Source organism: Mobula birostris, chromosome 26, assembly GCF_030028105.1.
Source record: "Mobula birostris isolate sMobBir1 chromosome 26, sMobBir1.hap1, whole genome shotgun sequence".
NCBI lineage: Eukaryota > Metazoa > Chordata > Chondrichthyes > Myliobatiformes > Myliobatidae > Mobula > Mobula birostris.
In genome coordinates this window covers 2237210-2259842 of record NC_092395.1, presented here as the reverse complement: position 1 = coordinate 2259842, position 22633 = coordinate 2237210, and the positions used below count along the sequence as shown (strand labels likewise).

Sequence of the window (22633 nt, the reverse complement as noted above, 5' to 3'; positions counted from 1 at the left end):
AAGAGTTTTTTGTCATATGCCTGTTTCATTACCAGGGCAAATTTTGATCTTTGTTCCATTATCTCTCTTGGGTAATCTTCGTAAAAGTGGAGCTCAGATTCCATAAATCTAAAAACTCTGTTTTCTTGCCTGTCGCATTATTTGAAAGAGCCCTGTGTGCCCTTTCTATAGCAGGTGGCTTTGATAGAATGGTTGGAAATGAAGTGTGGAAACTCCATCTTCAGCTCCTTCTTGCAGCCCAACAATTCATATATTCTTTCGGCGAGACCTAGTTTCCAGGTCTATAATCTTATTTTGATATCTTTCCAAACGAGTTGTAGCTTCAGACAACTTTTGCTTAGTTATCTTCAATTCCTCCATGTGTAATAACTTGAGTTTCCAGGTTTTTAAGTTTTCCCAGAAATGACTTCATTTCATTACTATTCTTTTTGAGTTGGTCTTTAATTGATCCATTCTGATCCTTAATAGAATTCAGTGTCCGAACGATATCTTCAGCCCACGATGGCATTTCATCAGATCTTTCCTTTTGCACCTTTCCTTTCCCATTACCTTTATCACTAGGTTCAGGTAAATTCTTCCCACTTCTCATGGACATGGACATATTGTTCCCCCTCAAGAATCAGCAAATAAAAATTTTAAATTCAAAGTTTAAACTAGGGGGAAAGAAAGAAAGCTAAGAACAGCACAAAATTACTGCTACTCTATTTGCAGACAGGGGCGGTCCTCCTAGAGGCACAGTTTTGATAAGATGTATAGACTAAAATTGCCCAGTGCAAACAGAGGTCACAACAATCTTCATCACCTAATGTCAACCAATATTTTGCTTTCTTTTGATTTTAAAACAGTTTTTCTTCTTGTAAAGCCCGTCACTCCTACTGTGGCATATACAGAATGTAGTGGCAACATGAACAAATCACTGCTGCTACTGGCGACCCACGGGTTGTTATCCTTGTATGTCGCGCCCTCTGATCAACACAATGATAATGTTCAAAAAGTCTAAGAAATTTATTTGATCCTTTATTAGCAACTAGCAAAACATACAATCTTGAAGCCATGTAATTAAGCAAAATTAAGTGATCTAATTAAGCAAAGTTAAATGGTTAACAAGAGATATATCAATCAGTCCCCAGCTCTAAAACTGCAGAGAACAAGGCATGAAAATATAATTTATTCCCTTCGTTTTTACCAAGCACCTCCCACCCACATAACTAACTACCATAATAAACATAATTATCGCACAACACAAAATACAATGCAGAGATGCATGGCCTGTACGTCCCAGCCCCTTAATTATTATACTATAATTACTTCTATATACTATCAAAACACAGGAGACTTGAAATCTTAACATTCATACAAATGTCTTCTTTCTTCTTCCAAGTAAGTCATGCAACACTCATCTAGGCCAGAGGTTACCAGTCCTTAGCCCAGTCTCAAACCTCAGCCTCCTACAAAAGCAAAATCTTGGTTATAGGCCAATCTAAACAGCTGGTCTTGGTTTTGACATGTACCTGTTACACAAATACTTTTTCCGTCTGAAAAAGTGTGAATGACATTTCCCTTGGCCCATGAGTTTCGAGGCACTGTATCATCGATTATAAGCACAATATCTCCTGGAGGAAATTCTGTCTTATACTTGACCATTTCTGACATTCTTGTAGCTGGAGTAAATATTCTTTGACCCACCATTTCCAAAGCAAGTTTGACATGTATTATACTTCCATCTACAACGAGTATAAACATCCTTCTTTCGGAACTCTCCTGATGGTGAGGATGGTGAGGTCTTCAGAAGCAACAGATGATTGGATGTTAACACTTGCAAATAATTGGGATTCTTCAGACAACTATCGATAATAGACTCTACTTCATAAAGAACTATGTGAAGACCCTCTTCATCAAGATTCTGTACCTTCATGGTAAAATTAAGAACCTTCCTTACTGACCTGTTCAATCTGTCCCATGCTGCTCCATGATGTGAACCAATTTGGGGGTTAAAATGCACTTAATTTCTTTCTGAAGAAGTACATCATTGATCTGTGAAAGATTCCACTTTTCAATGGTTTCACTCAGCTCCAATAAAGTTCAATTTAGTCTGCATGATATCAAAATCCAATCTCCTTGACTTCTGGATCATGGAAGTTCTTCAGAACAATCTGGATTCCAAGGTCATTCACTTTCAGGCAGAAGAAGATATTGAGGTTCTGACACCCAAGGCTTATTCTTCAGAAAAGCCTTCATCTTCAGCCCTCCAGAGGCTATATCTGCAAGGTTGCTTGAAATATTCACAGAACTCCATTAAGATACCTGTGAGACCTTAAGAATTTCTGAAACTATGTTAGTGACAAAGATTCAGAACCTGGAAGTTTTATTTTTAATATACTTAAACACAGAAGTACTATCAGTCAAAGATATCTGAAGCTGCATATGTAACTCCTTGTATGTGTCTGTATGGCTTGCCATTGTAGCAGCAATGAGAGCCATACGAGGGATGGAAACTGACTTCAATGGAGCTACATTAGATTTTCCCATAATAGAATCACTGTGCACCTGCAAATGTGTGTCATGCAACAATAGTTGCACGACACACATAAATTGATCCCTAGACACTTCTCCATAGACACCTTCACTTGCATTTGTAAAATGGCATAACTGCAACAGTAAATTCACCAAAATCTAACTACCTTGAAGTCTTCAAATTGGCCAAGTTCTTCCAGCCACCTTGTCCACTCATGAGTAACTGATGCTGATATAGCATCATCCCAACCAAGCCCTCTCTTGGCATAGATATTGTAGGATCTTTTAGCAAGTAGCACCACTCGACTCAAGGTTCCTGAAGGGTCATAGAAGGCACTAACGGTGGAGAGGAACCCCTCCCCGCACCCCTTCTGGTAAGCAGTCTGTTGTGGATCATGATTTTAAACTTGAGGGTATCAGACTGAACACATCATTCCATACCTTTCCACTGAAGGAATATCTTGACTTACATCCTCATGTCTTTTGCTCTTTGTTCTTCTGCTATAACGGATAGCACGCTAAATCTATTGCTTATCCTCTTTGTGAGTCGAAAACCACCTTTTGCACAAAAAGGATACAAGGTCGTGATAGAGATTCACCACTTTCTCCTTGGAGGACACTGACGTCAAGACAGTCATCAGCATGCAGTAGAAACAATACAAAACCTTATTCACCATCTTGCAGCTAAACTGTTCTTCCTTATTTTCTGTGCACTTCCTAAGAGCCAAATTGGCACAACTTGATGATAAAACTGCTCCAAGGAGATGTACCAGCATTCTAAAGTCCACCATATCTTGGCTGAGGTCAACATCAGGCCGCCAGAAAAACCTGAGTAGGTCTGCATCTTCCGCTGGCACTTTAACGTGATGAAAGATTGAATCAATATCTCCATAATCACCACACAACACAAAGTTTCTCTTTTCCAGAGTGATAAACACCATGATGTGGAATATACCAGACTATCCAATTACTGTAACCAACCGGAATTTTGCAGATGCTGGAAATTCAGGCAACACACATCAAAGTTGCTGGTGAATGCAGCAGGCCAGGCAGCATCTCTAGGAAGAGGTGCAGTCGACGTTTCAGGCCGAGACCCTTCGTCAGGACTAACTGAAGGAAGAGTGAGACCCTTCGTCAGGACTAACTGAAGAAAGAGTGAGACTCACTCTTCCTTCAGTTAGTCCTGACGAAGGGTCTCGGCCTGAAACGTCGACTGCACCTCTTCCTAGAGATGCTGCCTGGCCTGCTGCGTTCACCAGCAACTTTGATGTGTGTTATCCAATTACTGTGTTCTAGATCCTCTGCTGGCACTCTTTCGGTATAACCTTTGGAGATGACAACTTTCATGAAAGCTATGTTGTCAACATGAAATGACAAATTCTTTTTGAACCTCTTTCTTAGATTCAGAGCATACTGCTCAGCAATCTTCCTGTTATTAGGTATGTCAACATCCTTCTTTCCTAGAGGTAAGCTAATCTGGTAGAGGCCATCCACTGTTCTGCAGAACTTGCTACTGGGTCCATGAATTTGTAATCTTCTCTTGACAAAATTTGTGGTCTTCTTGACTCCATACAGGGAAATCTGCTGCCATAGCTCATCCAAGTTCAAAACTGAAATCCTGTTAAGTGTCTAATCAAGCACAGTCTTCCACCACCATGGTCTCCTTTCAATGGTTCATTAATAGTCCAACCCAGCATTGTTCTGATTGCATAAGATCCATCATTAACACTGCAAATCATTTGCAACAGCTTCAATGCCTTAGGCTCCAATGCTTTATCTCTATCAGCAGCTCAGTTTCTGACAAATAAACATGCTTCAGGTGAGACTGTTTTTGAAGATCCCTGTAACAAAGGAAGTTCCCTTTGTGGATGGGAATTCATAGTAATTCACACAGTCTAGACCAGTCACTTCCAATTCTGAATTAACGTAGTTACAACCTTGACTTAACCCATGCTGTGTAAGAGAATGCATATTCTTTTTTTCTGTCAAGTTGAGCTTGTTCATGTGGCTCATTGTACAGAACACTGCATTACTTCCTTGATCTAGGAAAGCACAAGTAACCACTGTCTTGGTACCCTTTTTGGACTTCACCTGAACTGGAATTATAGGAAGTTTACAATTATAATCACCCACCCCTGTAAGGCCATTTAGATACCAAGGTGTTACCCACTGCTGTGTTTGGTTCTTTCATGGCTTGTTTCAAATCTGCACCCTTTTCATCAAACTGAATAGGAAGTATGGTGGGACACTAGCCACTGCATACTTTGCATGCAAGCCACTTTCTGTAATCCTTACTGCCATGTCCCGTACATAAACAACCAAAGCAGACACCATTTTCTTTTAGGAAGGCAATCTTCCTATTATGAACCATTTTCTCTAGCTGAGAGCATGAATCCAAAAGTATGTTCACCCTGGCAGAACAGGCAAACCCTTTTGGCTGACGAGATAGCTTGGACCTAATGAAAGGGAAATTAAGTTTTAGCTTTAGTTTTCTTAGTAGCCATAGTGGTGGCAAAGCTGCCTCCTTTAGCTTTACAATGAATTTACGACTTAGTTTTGTTCACACATTTGCTTACTGCCGGTGATGTAGTATCATATACATTCCCAAGCGCTGGGTGTGTAGCAATCTTTACTTGTCTTTCAATAAAATCAGCGATAACAGTGAAAGTAATCTTACAGTTCTGCCTTTCTTGCAGTTCACAGTCCACCATTCTCCATTTATCCCTAAGTATATAGGGCAATTTCTTTATTAGAATCATCATATTAACAGGTATGTCCAGCTCACGCATGTACTGGACTTCTTCCGTGACATTGCAACAGCTTCTAAGAAAAAAAAACTAGTCTTGAGGAGCTTTCACATCTTCCGATTTGATATGTAGCCAAGAAAGAGCCTTTTCCATGTAGGCCGCAGCGAATTTTGTGCTCATCACCAAAGTAGTCCTGTAGTAAGGCTTTGGCCTTTAGATATCTTTGCTCCATGCCGGCAAATTTTGACAAGTTCTCTAGGGTAACCAGTGAATTGTTCAAGAAAATGGCACCGGTCACCATAATTATCCGTTTTGCCTTCAGTGCTATTCTTGGAAGCCCTCATATTAATGATACTGCAATGGATCTCTATCGAAGCTGTGAATGTCTCTTTTAGGGAAAGATGCAATGTGTTGTGGTTGCACCACTGAGCTTGTTATTTCCTTTTGCATCCTTATGGCCTCCAGTGCTCTATTTAGACTTTTATTGTCTGAAACACGTGTCACCATTCTATAAATTAATGTCCTCAGAAGCACCTTGTGCATAAGTTCAGAATGCCTCCTTGGTGCAAGTGCAGGCTGAGAATGAATACCCTGAACTACCCCTTGGGGTCCAAACTCGTGTCTCATAGACATTTGAAGAACAAATGTATCCACATTGACATCGAACATGTTGGATTTTCTCTGTGCCATGTCAACATAGGAATTCACACTATAGAATTGTCCTGCTGGAGCACGTTTAGCACCCACGGCACTTGAAGCCTTCAGCACTTTCGCTTTGTCTCCCTTGGCTGCAGTTTCTTCCTGCAAATTAAACTGTTCCATCTTTCTTCGTAGTTGCTCCTTTCCTCTGAAGCTGTTCTCCCAGTGTACGTTTATCCCTCAATATTTGTCCAGATGAAGGATCTCAGCCCGAAATGTCCACTGTTTACTTTTTTCCATAGATGATGCCTAGCCTGCTGAGTTCCTCCAGCATTTTGTGTGTGTTGCCTTGCCTTGCAGCTAACTCAACCTCAGTTCTAATGCATGCCAAGGAGGTATCAGATACACAGGATGCTCTACTAACAATAGAACTTGCTGCATGAGCATTAGACGCACTGTGTTCAGAGAGTACACCATCCTGAAAGTCGACAACTTTATACGTAGTCAAATCATGCCCTGTGGCTTGATAAATATTTTCATTTACTCCAGCAAATTGACATTCAACATCGCATGTTTGTTTCAACCATGACAATGTTAATAAGATTCTGAACATCCGCAAAGTTTTCAGTTTGTTTGTCTTGCTCTTGAGATAGGCATTAAAGACAATAACACGTTATGTTGCTTAGCAACATCTTCACCTCCAAATGAGACTGTACTTGCAAGACATTTCGCTTTTCTTCTACCTGGAACCCCCTAATTAACGGCACTAAATCATTAATGTCCTTAACAATTTTATTATAAGACCATAAGAGTCCATAAGATCTTATAGTCCTTTTGAACACTGTCAAGTCCACTCGTCAAAGCTTTCCCAGTAAATTTAATTTATCTTTTAGTTCTGATTTCAAGGTTACCAGCTTCCAGCTTGATTCATGTTGTTTTCCATTTGTGCGAACCAGACAAAACAATGGTATTCAATTCAGATGTCAGCAATCGAAATATTTCAGCATTTCAACAGAACAAAGTGACAAACTCTTAGGCAAGCACCACACCACAGAGCATACAGCCAGTGATGACCATTCCAACACCAAACACACAGCATGTATCAACACCACGTTGTTACTGTCACCAGCTGCTTTCTAATTTCGCTGACATATCCGAATGCTGATATTTATTTGTTATAACTGGCAAAACCTTTTGTTGTCAGAATATCCTTGCAGAATCGTGATACTCTGTATTTTGCTTTTTTATAGTGGTATTTACTGCTGGAGAAAAATAAATACCTCTACACAATTAAGGGTTAAATTAAGGGATTGGAAGTATTTAAGCTTTAATAGCAGATTGAATTATAATTGTGTAAATTGTATACAGTACTGTTTCTGTCTGAAATACTAAATTGACTCAATATTTGCACAGATTCTTGATAGCTGCATAATCGTTGAAAATGTTTAAACTATGCTGCTTTCAATTTTAAAAAGATTGGAATGCATATATTGAATGAAATACAATGCAAATTCACCTGCATGTGATGAGGTATGTACAAGAGGGTTTGTTTTTCATTGAAAACTCACCAGTCTATAACTTCCCTTGGGTGCTTAGGAAATTTTTAAGGCAATCATTTCCCTCTTGTATATGTCACATTGAGTTTGTTGCAAGGTTCTTGCATATACGAGCTGCCAGGTTGGATTTAATCCAACATATAAATTGTATGGTTTTGAAAGCAGGATACCTCAAGATCTTCTGAATTATGCAGCTTAGAATCATGTCAAGAATGAAATGCCATTCAAGTGATATAGATTAAGGTTATGAGTCAGCTGAGAATAGGTGCTTTGCTGTCTTGTGCATGTACTAGAATGGACAGTTATTTGTAATAGATTTTAACATTGTTATAGAAATTCTACAGTATTCATAAACATGTTACTGGTAATAACCACTGCTGTGTTTTGCTTTCAGCATGGTGTAATAGTTGAGGACGACGAAGAATACTTCATAGAGCCCCTCACCACTGTTAAAATGGCTGAATTCAATTACAGTGAAGGAAGCCCCCATGTAGTTTATAAACGATCTTCTCTTCGAAACCAATATCGACATATTGATGCAACATGTGGAGTTTCAGGTAATATGTAATTCTTTCTATTAGCCAATACCACATCATAATACATACTGATCAAGTCAAACTTTTCACAAGATGGAATTCATAGTTTCAAAGCTTCAAGTATTACTTGACATTATCTGATTTTTTTTTTAAGTTGGTCTAATCGATTGACAGGTTAAATATTTCCTAGGTTGAAGAACCTGCTTACCACTGACAAATTTGCTTAATTATCCTTATGAGTTTTTTTGTTGAACTTTTATTTAAGATTCTTATCTTTTAAAAGAAATGCCCCTTGATTTACATATTACAATGGGTGGATCTTTGTTTCCATTATTTACCAATTATGACTGTGTTTGAAATTAGTTTAGAAGATATCACGTAATTGATATTTCTTTGTGCGGCCATGGAAAAAATGTAATGAGGTAATGTTCTTGGATGAAGTGCCACCATGCTCATGGTCATAAATATTCTTTTGTGTAAAACAAATGTTTTTTTATTTCAGACATTTTTCAGGGTTGACACATTAGCGTAGTGGTTAACACAACACTTTACAATTCCAGTGACCCAGGTTCATTTTCTGCAGCTGCCTGTAAGGAGTCTGTACATTCTCCCCGTGACCATGTGGGTTTCTTCCAGATACTCCGGTTTCCTGCCACTGTCCAAAGAAGTACTGGTTGATAGGTTAATTGATCATTATAAATTGTCCCAAGATTAGGCTAGGATTAAATCGGGGGTTACTGGGCAGCGTAGCTCGAAGGGCCTATTCCATGCTGTATCTCAATCAGTAAATAAATATGGATGGTCTACACATTGAAGAATAGCATTCTTTCTTAACTGCTCGAGCTCTTACATCTTCCTCCACTGGTCTCTTAAATTTGAACAACTTCCCTCAAAATATAATTGGCAGGTCAGCTTTTTTGAAATTGCATGCCTGAACGGTGGAATTCAATATCTAAAGCTGTAAGGAATGCAAATTCATTTGAGGCTTTTAAACACCAACTCATAACCTGTTTATTAACCTTACTTTGAACTAACATCTTTATTTTTTATTTTCATGTTTGCACTTTATCCCACTGAACTACATGCACGTGTGTTTTTGTGTGTTGGTGAAGCTCTTGGCTTTGTTTCCACTTTGGAAGAATGGCTTTTTGGCAGCATTTCTTTCATCAAGATTTCTCTTAATTGTAGAGGGGTGTACTTGGGTTCCAGTGGTTTCCGTGAGTTCAGAGCTGATAGCAGTGCAGGACTTTTTCCAATTTAGAAGGGATGCTAGTTTAATGTATCTCTCATCTGTTGCACTCAGTTTCCCTGGCCTACCACTATGCTTCTAGTCCTCAAACTTGCCTGTGTCTTTGAGCTTCTTCTGGGATAGTATGTCTTGAAACTCCTGTCTGCTGCAAAGTTTCTGCTTGGGAGAGACCTTGCCAATACAGGATGACCACCTTGTGTGTTATTGCTATGCTTACTTGTGCCACGGTGTAAGATTTGATGATTTGTAGGTTAAAATGTCACATCTGCCACATCCTCACCTTTTAGTGTGGTTGTCCTGCCGAAGGGTCTTGGCCTAAAGCATGGACTGTACTTTTTTTCCCCGTAGATGCTGTGTTGCTTAGATTTCCAGCATCTGCAGATTTTCTGTTTTTTGTGATTCTATTACTTAATATGTTACTTTCTTTAACAAGACTCAAAAATTTCTCTGAAGTACAATTTTTTGGAAAATGAATGTTTGAAAATCTAAAATTTGCTTGTTTCTACTGCCACACTAATACAGAAGACAATAAACACCTAAAACAAAATTTATATTTAAAAAAATCTAGGGTACCTAAGACTTTTGCACTGTACTGTAAAGGTTAAGGAAATTGAGGAATGAGTTTAGTGAAGGTCTGAGATTGTTGATAGAAATGTATAAAGAGGAATAGAAAAATTAAATTTGGGTGCCATTTCTATTGAGAAAAACATTTTGATGCAAAATTAATGGAACAAATTGCTTAATTTCCTATTCCCTAGAACAACCAAAATGTCAAGATTTGGACTCTGCAATATCCTTAATCTGTGTGTATACAAAACCTAAAATCTTTATTAAATTGCAAAGTATTGTTTATAGGTAGAATTAAAGCTATGATTATTGTAATGTGATGTACAGAGCCTGATCACTTTTTTAAACAAACACAAAATCATGTATTATATATTGCTTTTTCTGTAACTTTTGCAATGAAAACAGCTCGGAGTTCTTAGTTAACAGGAAATTTTATAGATCTGAATTCTAAAAAGCAAAATTAAAATTAAAGAATTCATATCAGTTTAGATAAGATACAACTACTCAAATTACAGCAAACAGTTCTCTTTTCAACAGCTTTTGAAATAGATTTCGACACTTCCTAACTTTAGAAAGTAGTGTTTTCTTGAAGGCTTGCAAAGTAAATAACAAAAATATTCACCTATTCCGTATGAGTTGCCATAATTCACTAAAACAGACAAGAAATGAGAATTCAACTTGCTGTGCATTTTTTGTACTGATTAGAGGAAAAAGATGGGATGCTAAAGTTACTGGGGTTGTAAAATTTTGAGTGCTGTTGGTCTCTACTTTGCACTTGTGTGTAATGATGTTGCAGCTGGTGTTACTGGTAAGCTAGCCAAATGAAAGTGCAGAAATCCTTACCACTGTGAAAACTTTGGACAGTATTTTTAGTTGCAATCTAGTATTACAGTTCAGCCTTCTGATTTTCTGCTCTCACAGATGAATTGTTGGATCGTGGGATAAACATTTTTAAATCCTTTTCAGCTGCTCCCTCTTAAGCTAAACATTGAACTGTAAATGTTGCCTCCTTTTTTAATATTTTGCATACACTTCTCTTAAAATGTCTTGAATTGTTCTGCTTACTAGTACCATCAGTAACACCTACATGAATTTTGTATCATTTATCTTATAACCAGATTGCACCGCTCTATATCAACTGATAACCATCTATGAATCAAAATCAGATTTATTATCACCAACATGTGGCATGAAATTGTTAACTTAGCAGCAGCAGTTCAATGCAATACATAAGATAGAAGAAAAATCAATCAATTACTATGATTAAAAATCGTGTGAAAAACAGAATGCATCAATTATATTGAGACCAGGTTAGGTTCTCAGAGATCTCGATACTTAGACACTTGAAGTTGTTCACTGTCTCCGCTTCTAATCTCTCTAGGAGGATTGGTATGTGTTCCTTCGTCTTACCCTTCCTGAAGTCCGCAATCAGCTCTTTCGTCTTACTGATGTTGAGTGCAAGGTTGTTGCTGCAGCATCACTCTACTACTTCGTATATTTCACTCCTGTATGGCCTTTTGTCTCCATCTGAGATTCTACCAACAATGGTTGTATCATTAGTAAATTTATAGAAGGTATTTGAGCTATTCCTAGCCACACAGTCATGGGGTATAGAGAGAGTTGAGCACTGGACAAAGCATATACTTCAAGGTGCACTAGTGTTTATCGTCAGCATGGAGGAGATACTAATCACCAATCTGCAATTGTGGTCTTCCGGTTAGAAAGTCAAGGATCAGTCAATTTCTCTTAGTTTCTACCCCATCACAGAAATTCCCTTTGTTCTTTCTACTCCACGCCCCCCAACTTTCTCTGCAACTTAAAATATGCCTATTCTCTAACTGTTCCTATTTCTGAAGATTGGTTATTGACCTGAAATATTAATAATGTTTCTCGCTCCTCAGATACCACCTGACCTGCTGAATATTTCCAGCATTTTCTGTTTTTATTTTGTGACCATATTTCTTTCAGAAATGTGAAATTATGGCCACACTCTGAGATGTTTCATCTCTGCAGATACAATTTATATTGTTGGGTATTTTAATTTTAGTGGATGCAAATGTAAACAATAGTAATGAATATAGAGTCAGGAAATAAAATATGAACTGAGTCAGAGCAACAAGTTGATAACATGCTGATTCAATAGGTTAATTGTAAATGCGGCATGCACGTCAGCATTATACATATTCTGGCACTATTTCTGTTAGCAATTGTGGCAAATATTTTGTTTACACATGGTTTTCTTTATTTACTTGCATATAAATCTCAGAGCTACCTCATTCATAATTTTGATTTTAGTTTTATTGACTCTTCAATTTATTAAATAAAATTATATTTTTCAATGATTCAGCCGCACAAAACAGAAGCCCAGCAGTCCATTGATTAAAGGTGAACCCACAATGCAAGTGCATTAAGTGCATTTGAGTTGAGTTTGTCATTCAGCTGTACGCACGTATACAGCCAAACAATGTAACAAGATGCACAACACAGTGTATATAACAGTAATATTACCATAAGTAAATTAACAAATAAGGTGAATATACAAAAAAAAGTTTAAAAAGTAAACAGTAAATGCTACTACTGCTTCATATATGATGGGACCTAGGTGGTGACAAGGAATTCAGTTGTCCTGCAGCGTGGGGGGTGGGGGGAGCTGTTTACCATCCATTGAACAATGGCATAGATGTCCCTTTTAAAAGATTAAATCTTTTCATTACCTTATGGGATAGAGTTGCCATTTGCTTTCTGTACTGGTTAAGAACTGTTAAATAACTGTTCAGATGAGAAATGCAATTGCTTTGATAGTAACCATAATATATAACCATGAAATTAATCCTTTCCTTACCCAGCATGATGCTTGCTCTTCATACAAGGTATAATTTTGAATGCTACCAGTGCTTCTATTCCAGATGAGAAGCCAGGGAAAGGAAGATCTTCATGGCTGAGGAATTTACAGACTTCAGCGGTGACTCTTTCACCTAATAAGACTCTGCGAAACCAGCTACAGTTGAAAAGATCAGTCAGTCAAGAACATTATGTAGAGACACTAGTAGTAGCAGATAAGATGATGGTTGGATACCATGGACGAAGAGACATTGAGCAATACATTCTCTCCGTTATGAATATTGTAGGTATATTTCATTACTTCATACTATATTACATTTCTGGTTGAAAAATTCCTTTCAATTCATTTTTTTCACTTTTTCCTCTATTTACAAAAAAATCTCCCCATGGTTCTCAATGTGTACTTATGTGGCACAGTCTCGTATCTCTCTCAATACTATCTTGAATGAAATTCTGCAAGTGGTATGGGGTGACTTACTTTTCAGGTTGTTGTTTTATTCCTGTTGGGAGTGGTTAGTCAAATGATCATCTTGGAGTTCGCTGATTGCAGAATTTGTGCACGAAAACTTCGTGGTGTAAGTATTAGCTTTGTTAAAAGATTGGGTGCCACAATAGCATACCAATGAGTGCAAGCAACACTATTACAGCTCGGGATGTCAGAGTTCAATTCTGATGTCCTTTGTAAGGAGCTTGTACATTCTTTCCATATGCACATGGGTTTCCTCTGGATGTTACAGATTCCTCCCACAGTCCAAAGACATACAGGTTATTAGATTAATTGGTCATTGTAACTTGTCCTGTGATTAGACTAGAGTTAAATTGATGGGTTGCTGGGCAGCATGGTGAGGTGGGCTGGAAGGGTCAGTTCCACACTATATCACTAAATAAATAAAATTATATATCATGTTTAAAATAAAATATGACAAACATGTTAGTCCATAGTTTTTTTTTCCTGATGCATTATCTGTAGTATTATGTTAGAAGATGCATTGCTTTCATCAATAAATTCATAGCATAAAGTCTTCTAGATGTTCAAAGAAAATGGAATGCTAGATGCCAGGTTTTGTGGAGAAATACAGCGAGTTTGATATTCCAACTTATGTGTGCATGACACGTACATTTTGAACTTGGAAGTAGCTGTTCACAGACACCTTCTCAATCTGTTCTCAAGAGCCAGTGCGTCTGCTGGTGTATTCATTCTCAAATGTGCTGAGAAAAGAGGTTGAGATAATTGAGGTACAATTTCCTGGCTTCACACTTTTTTTTTAAACTATTGTAAACTTAAATAAGTGTTTCCCAAATCGAGTTTAATAGTCCTGTCATGAATTAAATGATTCTCTTTTTTTAAGCTACTGCATTAATATAGCAGTCAGGACCACTAGCAAAACCTCTTTCAAGATGGGCAAATAGTTTGGAAGGGTACAAAGGAGAAATGTATAAAAACTAGCAGCTGAGAAGAAAATTACTGGCCTAGTATTTCTCGGCATTCCTATGTAAAAATCAATTATTATGGAGTTTATATGATTACATGGAATCTTAGGTTGAATCGGCCTCCTTTGAAAATTGATCAGGCACACCTGTTGCAAATTATATTTGCATCGTTGGTGTCAGATACCCATGGAATAGTATAATTCCCTGAGCAGTACTGCTAATATGTGTCTCTCAGGAAAATGGCTGAAGCTGTTCTCAGTTATGTCTGTTATTGGGCAATTTTAATACATCCAACAATGCTTTAATTGTACTGGAACCCACTCAGGTCACTTTGCCTGCTGCCTCTTTCTCTGCTATGTTTTCTCCATTCTACCCTGGACCTGGCCTCCATACTGATATTTCCAGTCACATTTCCACAATGATACCTTGCACAAAAGAAAATGTCTAAATACTATTCAGTAATGTCTAGCAGCATCACTGATCATAAAATGCTGAACTTCTCAAAGTTACATTTCACTTGCAGTAATTACCTCTGTCACCAATGAGCTGGGGACCACTATACCGTTTCCAGTGGGAATCTTCACGATAGCCTCATTTTGCTCTTTCCTTCTCACAAAAGTTTAATTTAATTTAGTTTTTTTAAGCAGGAAAGGCTCATAAAATGCATTGCTTTATTCCTGTAGTATATTTTGGTGTTTTATTTAATTTGTTTCTTCAGCTGGCATGCAATCCTGAGAACAACACCTTTAGCAGTTTAAATAGATGATTACCAGTTGCTCTACAGGTCCAAAGGAGCCAAAATTGTGTTAGCACTATGTTTATAAGATGGAGGTTTTGCCAGCTGCCCCCTGTTGTTATAGTGTTCTTCCTTAAGGACTGGCAAAAGTTTTGAGGAAACAGAAATGCCTATAAATGAAGCTTAACATGATTTAGAGTTCATTTATGATTATTCACCAACTCTGTTTCCAATGAATTCCAAGTTTCTTTCCCTGCGCCAGAGGGCTGTAGGTTTATGTCCCTCTCCAGAGGCACAGGTACAGAAGCCTAGGCTGACAATCCATTACAGTCAGAAATGTCGTCTTTGAAATGAGACGTTAAACTGAGGCCCCATCTGCTCTCTCAGGTGGACGTAAAAGACCCCATGGCACTATTTCGAAGAAGAGCAGGGGACATATCCCCAGTGTCCTGGCCAATATTAATCCCTCAATCAACATTACAAAAGCAGATTTTCTGATCATTATCACATTACTCTTTGGGGAGCTTGCTGTGCCCAAATTGGCTGCTGCGTTTACAACAATGACAACACTTCATTCGCTGTAAAGTGCTTTGGGATCCTGAGGTCGAGAAATGTAAGTCTTCCTTTCTAAATATTGAACCAGCTTCTTTTTAAAGGTGACAATTGATGTTAAGTCAATTTCCTTTATGTAAACTTCTCTCTGGTATCCACTGTCTTAAGTAAAAGTTTTTGTTTTCTCTAACCTTATTTTAAACTCACAGTTCATGCTGTAATTATTTTCCATATCTTACCAATACCTTCACATTATTTTGGAGTGAATGAACAGTCATAGCAGTTTCTCTTTATGGCTAAGGCCTGTCACTGTTCAAGTTCCTTTTAACGCTCGTACTACTTTTGAATGAATTTATATTCCTTTGCTGTCACAGTTCATGAATAATTAGTATTATGTGCTGTACTGAAGTTCAGATGTACATGTATGCATTGGTGCACTGGTTCTCAATTAATTCAGGTCACTGTTTTGCTGCATTTTAGGCATTGAGGCTAAGTGTAGGAACAAAAATAATGAACATGGTTGGTCAATTTTATGTTGCAGCCCAGAGATTTTCAAATTCTGATCAGAATCAGGTGTATTATCTCTAACACATGTCCTGAAATTTGTTCTTTTGTGACATCAGTACAGTGCAAGACATGAAAATTTACTGTTAGTTATAAATAAAATAATTTCAAGAGTAGTGAGGTAGTGTTCAAGGGTTCATGGAGCATTCATAAATCTGATTGCAGAGAGGAAGAAGTTGTTCCTAGAACATTGAGTGTGTGTCCTAAGGCTCCTGTACCTCCTCTCCTGCTTTTTGAAGATGCCCTCAATGGTGGGGAGGGTTGTGCCTGTGATACACCATGCAACTTTCAAGCACTGGTGATGTGCCGCTCAGTTAGCAAGCTATTTGTGTAGCTCATTATATGAAATTATTTGCCATGGAATTTAGAATTAATTTTCTTATTAGTGTTGTTTCTTTGGTTGATAAGATCCCATTATCTAAGTAGTTAGTTTGTTTGGCCTTGACAACTTGAATTTATAAAAAGAAGTGAAATGGGCATTTGGTGATTGAAATCATGGAAATGGGTAAGTAATCTTCAGGATTTGTTTTTAAAAAAAGAAAACAGAAAGTTCTGAAAACACTCAGTAGGTCAGGCAGCATCACTGCAAAGAGAAACAATTATCCATTCAAGGCTGAGACCCTTCTTTATTAGAGAGGTGGAAAGCAAATGTTTTTAGTCGCAAAGAAGTTGGGGTTGGAATGGAATATTCCAGGAGAAGTTGGGGTTGGAATGGAACATTCCAGGAGAAGGAATATCTCTTATAGCATAAGACCTAATAAGTTAATGACATCCTTAAAGTAGCGGTTAGGATCAGATTATGCTTGTTTGTCTATAATGTGTTGCTAATAGCAGGACTGTGGGGCATCTCCAGCAGCCAAGCAATAATAACAAATGGAGAAACTGAGCCAAAATAATGACTGGCAAAAATAGACTTTTGGTTTTTCTTTCTGCCTGAATCATGAGTTACCTAGAGAGTTCAGTATTGAGTTGGAAGGCAGCCAATGTACTTTGACAGAAGTGGCAATGTTGTGGCTGAAACTTCCACTAGGTCTTCATGAAACAATGCAGAAGGCCACAGCAAAGAAGAGGCAGCCTGAAAACAGGATTGCTGGCAACTAAGGGTTCAGGTTCAGTCAGTGATCTAGAGATTGTTGCTTTACACTCTGCACAGTTACAGTGAGACCAACAGAAACTCAAACAATAACACTGCTGCTTCCTTAAAGTCCAAATTAAATGCATACAGTGGCATGCAAAAGTTTGAGCACCCCAGTCAGAATTTCTGTTACTGTGAATAGCTAAGCGAGTAAAAGATGACCCTGATTTCCAAAAGGCATAAAGTTAAAGATGACACATTTCTTTACTATTTTAAGCAAGATTACTTTTTTATTTCCATCTCTTTTACAGTTTCAAAATAACAAAAAATGAAAAGTGCCCAAATCAAAAGTTTGGGCACCCTGCATGGTCAGTACTTAGTAACACCCCCTTTGGCAAGCATCACAGCTTGTAAGCGCTTTCTGTAGCCAGCTAAGAGTCTTTCAATTCTTGTTTGGGGGATTTTTGCCCATTCTTCCTTGCAGAAAGCTTCTAGTTCTGTGAGATTCTTGGGCCATCTTGCATGCACTGCTCGTTTGAGGTCTATCCACAGAATTTCTTTGACGTTTAGGTCGGGGGACTCTGAGGGCCAAGGCAAAACCTTCAGCTTGTGCCTCTTGAGGTAGTCCATTGTGGATTTTGAAGTGTGTTTAGGATTATTATCCTGTTGTAGAAGCCATCCTCTTTTCATCTTCAGTTTTTTTTTTTTTTTTTTTTTTTTTTTTTTTTTATACAGACGGTGTGATGTTTACTTCCAGAATTTGCTGGTATTTAATTGAATTCATTCTTCCCTCCACCAGTGAAATGTTCCCCATGCCACTGGCTGCAACACAAGCCCAAAGTATGATTGATCCACTCCCGTGCTTAACAGTTGGAGAGGTGTTCTTTTCATGAAATTCTGCACCCTTTTTTCTCCAAACATACCTTTGCTCGTTGCGGCCAGAAAGTTCTATTTTAACTTCATCAGTCCCCTGGAGTTGTTTCCAAAATGCATCAGGCTTGTTTAGATGTTCGTTTGCAAACTTCTGACGCTGAATTTTGTGGTGAGGATGCAGGAAAGGTGTTCTTCTGATGACTCTTCCATGAAGGTCATACTTGTGCAAATGTCGTTGCACAGTAGAACAGTGCGCCACCATTCCAGAGTCTGCTGAATCTTCCTGAAGGTCTTTTGCAGTCAAATGGGGGTTTTGATTTGCCTTTCTAGCAATCCTATGAGCAGTTCTCTCGGAAAGTTTTCTTGGTCTTCCAGACCTCAACTTGACCTCCACCATTCCTGTTAACTGCCATTTCTTAATTACATTACGAACTGAGGAAACGGCTACCTGAAAACGCTTTGCTATCTTCTTTTAGCCTTCTCCTGCTTTGTGGGCATCATTTATTTTAATTTTCAGAGTGCTAGGCAGCTGCTTAGAGGAGCCCATGGCGGCTGATTGTTGGGACAAGGTTTGAGGAGTCAGGGTATTTATAAAGCTTTGAAATTTGCATCATCTGACCTTTCCTAACAATGACTGTGAACAAGCCATAGCCCTAACAAGCTAATTAATGTCTGAGACCTTGGTAAAAGTTATCTGAGAGCTCAAATCTCTTGGGGTGCCCAAACTTTTGTATGGTGCTCCTTTCCTTTTTTCACTCTAAAATTGTACAAAACAAATGCACTAATCTTGCATAAAATGTTGGTTGGTTGGTTGGTTGGATGGATATACACGTGTGTCTATGTAGATGCTCAAAGGTTCAATGCAATATACAACTCTGAGATTCTTCTTCCCCACGTAGCCATGAAACAAAGAAAAAGCATAGAACTAAATTCAAAGAGAAACAGCAAACCCATCACTCCGCACAAAAATAGAACGGCAACATGATCATCAACTTGCTCAAATACACCCCCCCCCACCGCCACCACCAGAAATGCAATAAGAACATCAGACCCAAATACCCCTCCAGCCCCTCCACAACAAAAACACAATAAAAACATCGGCCCGAAGCTCCCCTCCCCCCAGACATAAACACAACGAGAATATTGGCCCCTAAATCCCCCTCCCCCCACAGAAACACATGAACATCAGCCCCCAACCCCCAGCCACAATAAGTGCATCAGCCCCTGAATCCACTTGCTCCCCAACAGAAACGTAACAGGAACATCAGCTCCTAAATCCCCCGCCCACACAAAAAAATAATAAGAACGTCAGCCCCCAAACCCCCTCCCCCCCACAGAAATTCAATAAGAATGGTGGCCGTAAATCCCCCTCTCACCCCCACAGACATGAAATGAGAAAATCAACCCCTCTCCACCCCCACAGTAACACAATAAGAACATTGGTCTCCAGACCCCTTGTCGCTCCCACAGAAACACAATAAAAACATCGGCCCAAACTCCTCCCCACCCCCACAGAAAAACAAAAAGCACATTGGCCCCCAAAATCTCCCAACACAGAAATGCAATAAGAACATTGGCCCTAAATCTACCCCTCCCCACAGAAATCCATAAGAACATCGGCCCCAAACCCCCCTCTCCACCCCCACAGAAATACAATAAGAATATTGGTCCCCAAACCTCCCTCCCTCACACAAAAATCAACTATGAGAAAGAATGGGTGAAAACCATAATACTAAAAGAGTCCATAGGCCAAATCCATAAACACATAACCTTGATAACATCCTCCTAGATTATTGAAAGAAAGACATAGCTCAAGCGCACAGACCTACCCGCTGTGCACAGCACTAGGTCACAATGCTCCTTTGGCAGCAGAGGGATCAAAAATCAGGTAGCCGGCACTGAAGGCTTGCTTGCCTTCCTAATTCGTCTTGTTGGTTCAATCTTTCTTGTGGCTTTAATTAGTGAATAATGGAAGCTTTAATCGGTGAAGTGGAGTCAGATCGTTGACTCAGGTCCCGCATCAAAGTTCTTTGCCTTGGGGGTTCAAGCTTGGAGCCCAAAATCTTCTCAGAGAAAACAAAGCACTGAATCACTCACTCAATCAATCTCCAAACTAAATCACAGGCTCTAACAGTTTCAGAAACACATTTCATATGAAAAACAGATATAAAAGTAGTAAAATAAATAGTTTCATAGTCTGTCCAGAAGATGTCGACCAAGGGAGCTTTCTATGCAGGCACCATCTTGACTGGAAGTCAATACTGATATATATGTTTATCAGTGTGTATATATAGTTTTTTCTCTATTCTTCCAGACCATGGTGCACCCACAAAACACATATGACACAGCATGTAAGCCAAAATATTATATTACTATAAATGTTAATGAAATATAATTCAAAATGCATGTAATGCACAATGCAAGTAAACAGTACAGTAAGCAGCTTACTGTTCTAGTGATGAGACCTCAATGGCATGGTATTCAATAATTTCATGGCCTGAGGGAAGAAGCTATTACCTAATCTGGCAGTCCTAGTCCTGATGTGCCTGTGCCTGCTTCCTGATGCTTCTATACCTCCTCGATGGTAGTGGGTCAAAGAGAATATAGGATGGGTGGTAGAGATCCTCAACAATGCTTCGGGCACCTTTGTCTGTCATGTTCCAGGCAAATGTCACAAATGGGGGAGGGAGACTTGTGATTCTCTCGGCTGTTTTTATTGGCTTCTGTAGGGTGTAGCAGTCCAATGATGCAGCCAGCCAAAATACTCTCAATGGTGCTCCTGTAGAAAGTTATTAGAATGGGTGGGGGTGGGGGTGGGGGCACGAGCCTTGCACACCTGAATCTCCTCAGTGTAGATGCTGCTGTACCTTCTTGAGTAGTGTAGAGGTGTTGTGGTTATATGCACACCAAGGAACTTTGTGCTCTTCACCGCCTCCACGGCAAAGCCACTGATGTGCAATGGGATGTGCTTCTTTCTGAGCATGTTTGCAGTCTTCCAGACTTGATATTGAAACCTCTATCTTGTTCTTTGTGCTTCATTAGAACTGGCCATTTCAGCTTATCATGATTTTGGCTCAGAATTTCTTCTTTTAATATAATATTGCTTTGCAGACTGCTACTTTAATTGCTACATAACATACTTGCTCTGACGGTATCAAAGATAATCTCTTTATTCTACCTATTTCTCCCCCCTCCTTACTTTCCTGGTATTGAAAATTAAGTTCCTTTTTCTTTCTCAGTTCTATTGAGTAATCACAGATCTTAAACTTTAACTGTTTCTCTTTCCACAAGTGCTGCCTTATCAATTGAGCATTTCGATCAATTTCTGTTTTTATTTTAGGGATTTCTAGCATCTGCAGGTTATATTCAAATTTGTAGTTAAGAGTTAACCAATGAATTCTTCCAGAATTATACTATTACAACCACTAGAGGCATATTAAACTGTTATATGCATGTAAGAACTACTTAAAATACAAGCAGATAATTAATTGTTAAAATGCAAAGAAATTAATTATTAAACTGCCTAAATAATTAAACAGTCAGATCAAAACATCTCTTCAGAAAATACATGGAATGATATTTCTAGTCAAATCATCCCATGATTGTACTTCTGTGCAATATTCTAAATAAGCTTTAAATAAGCTTTGGTGCTCATATCAATGATGACCTATTTATACCAATTACACTTTTAAGACTGTCTGTGTTTTTTCTTGTTTTCTGGAGGTCAGGTTGCCAGACTTTTGCAAGACTCGAGTATAGGAAACATTGTGAATATGGTAGTAACTCGACTCATATTACTAACTGATGATCAGGTAAGAATCCTGTGCATGCCTTCTCTTTCTGTTTTTGTTAAAATTTTCCAATGTTCTTTTGTTGTATTCTGTTCCACAATCCAAAATATTTAGCCCATCTAATTCTTGGTTATATATAACTGTATCAGATCTTGTCGATATATTATCTACGTCTTCACCTGAATTCCCTGTGCTTCCTCAGAACATACTCTATAAATTAGGCCACTCACCCACTTGAGCATGTTCCACAGTTCCATACTATTATGCAAACAACAGGAATTCTGCAGATGCTGGAAATTCAAGCAACACACATCAAAGTTGCTGGTGAACGCAGCAGGCCAGGCAGCATCTCTAGGAAGAGGTACAGTCGACGTTTCAGGCCGAGACCCTTCGCCAGTCCTGACGAAGGGTCTCGGCCTGAAACGTCGACTGTACCTCTTCCTAGAGATGCTGCCTGGCCTGCTGCGTTCACCAGCAACTTTGATGTGTGTTGCTTCCATACCATTATGGTTGATCTGATTGAAACTTTAATACTGTAATCCCCTCTATACCTTGTAACCTTTCATCCCCTGGCCTATCAAAAATCTATCTGCCTCTGCCTTAAAGATATTCAAATTCTCCACTTCCACTATCTTTGAAGAAGAGAAGAAGAAGCGTAGTGGTTAGCATAATGCTTTAACAGCACTGTCTTGAGTACAATTCTGCCATTGTCTGTAAGGAGTTTGTGACTTCATGGGTTTCTTCCATATGCTCCAGTTTCCTCCCACATACCAAAGCTGTAGATTAGTTGTTTACATGAGTGTAATTGGTCAGCACAGGCTCATTGGGCCAGATGGACCTGTTACTGTGCTGTATCTCAAAGGAAATAGAGTTCCATGTATACTCACCCAGCCAAAGGAAAGACGTCCTCACCTTTCTTAAATTGACAATTCTTTACCTTTAAACAGTTAACATCTCTATCC

At 38.7% G+C, this 22633-nt stretch overlaps 1 protein-coding gene across 1 annotated transcript in view; it reads left to right on the top strand.

Moving 5' to 3' along the window:
* The window catches only part of LOC140188037 (A disintegrin and metalloproteinase with thrombospondin motifs 6-like), a 214837-nt gene that overhangs the window by 51372 nt on the left and 140832 nt on the right, over positions 1–22633 (top strand). The window contains exons 4-6 of the mRNA XM_072243939.1: positions 7851–8013; positions 12715–12932; positions 21609–21692. Of these exons, the coding sequence (XP_072100040.1) occupies positions 7851–8013; positions 12715–12932; positions 21609–21692 (465 nt within the window). The remainder of the gene's footprint in view (positions 1–7850; positions 8014–12714; positions 12933–21608; positions 21693–22633) is intronic.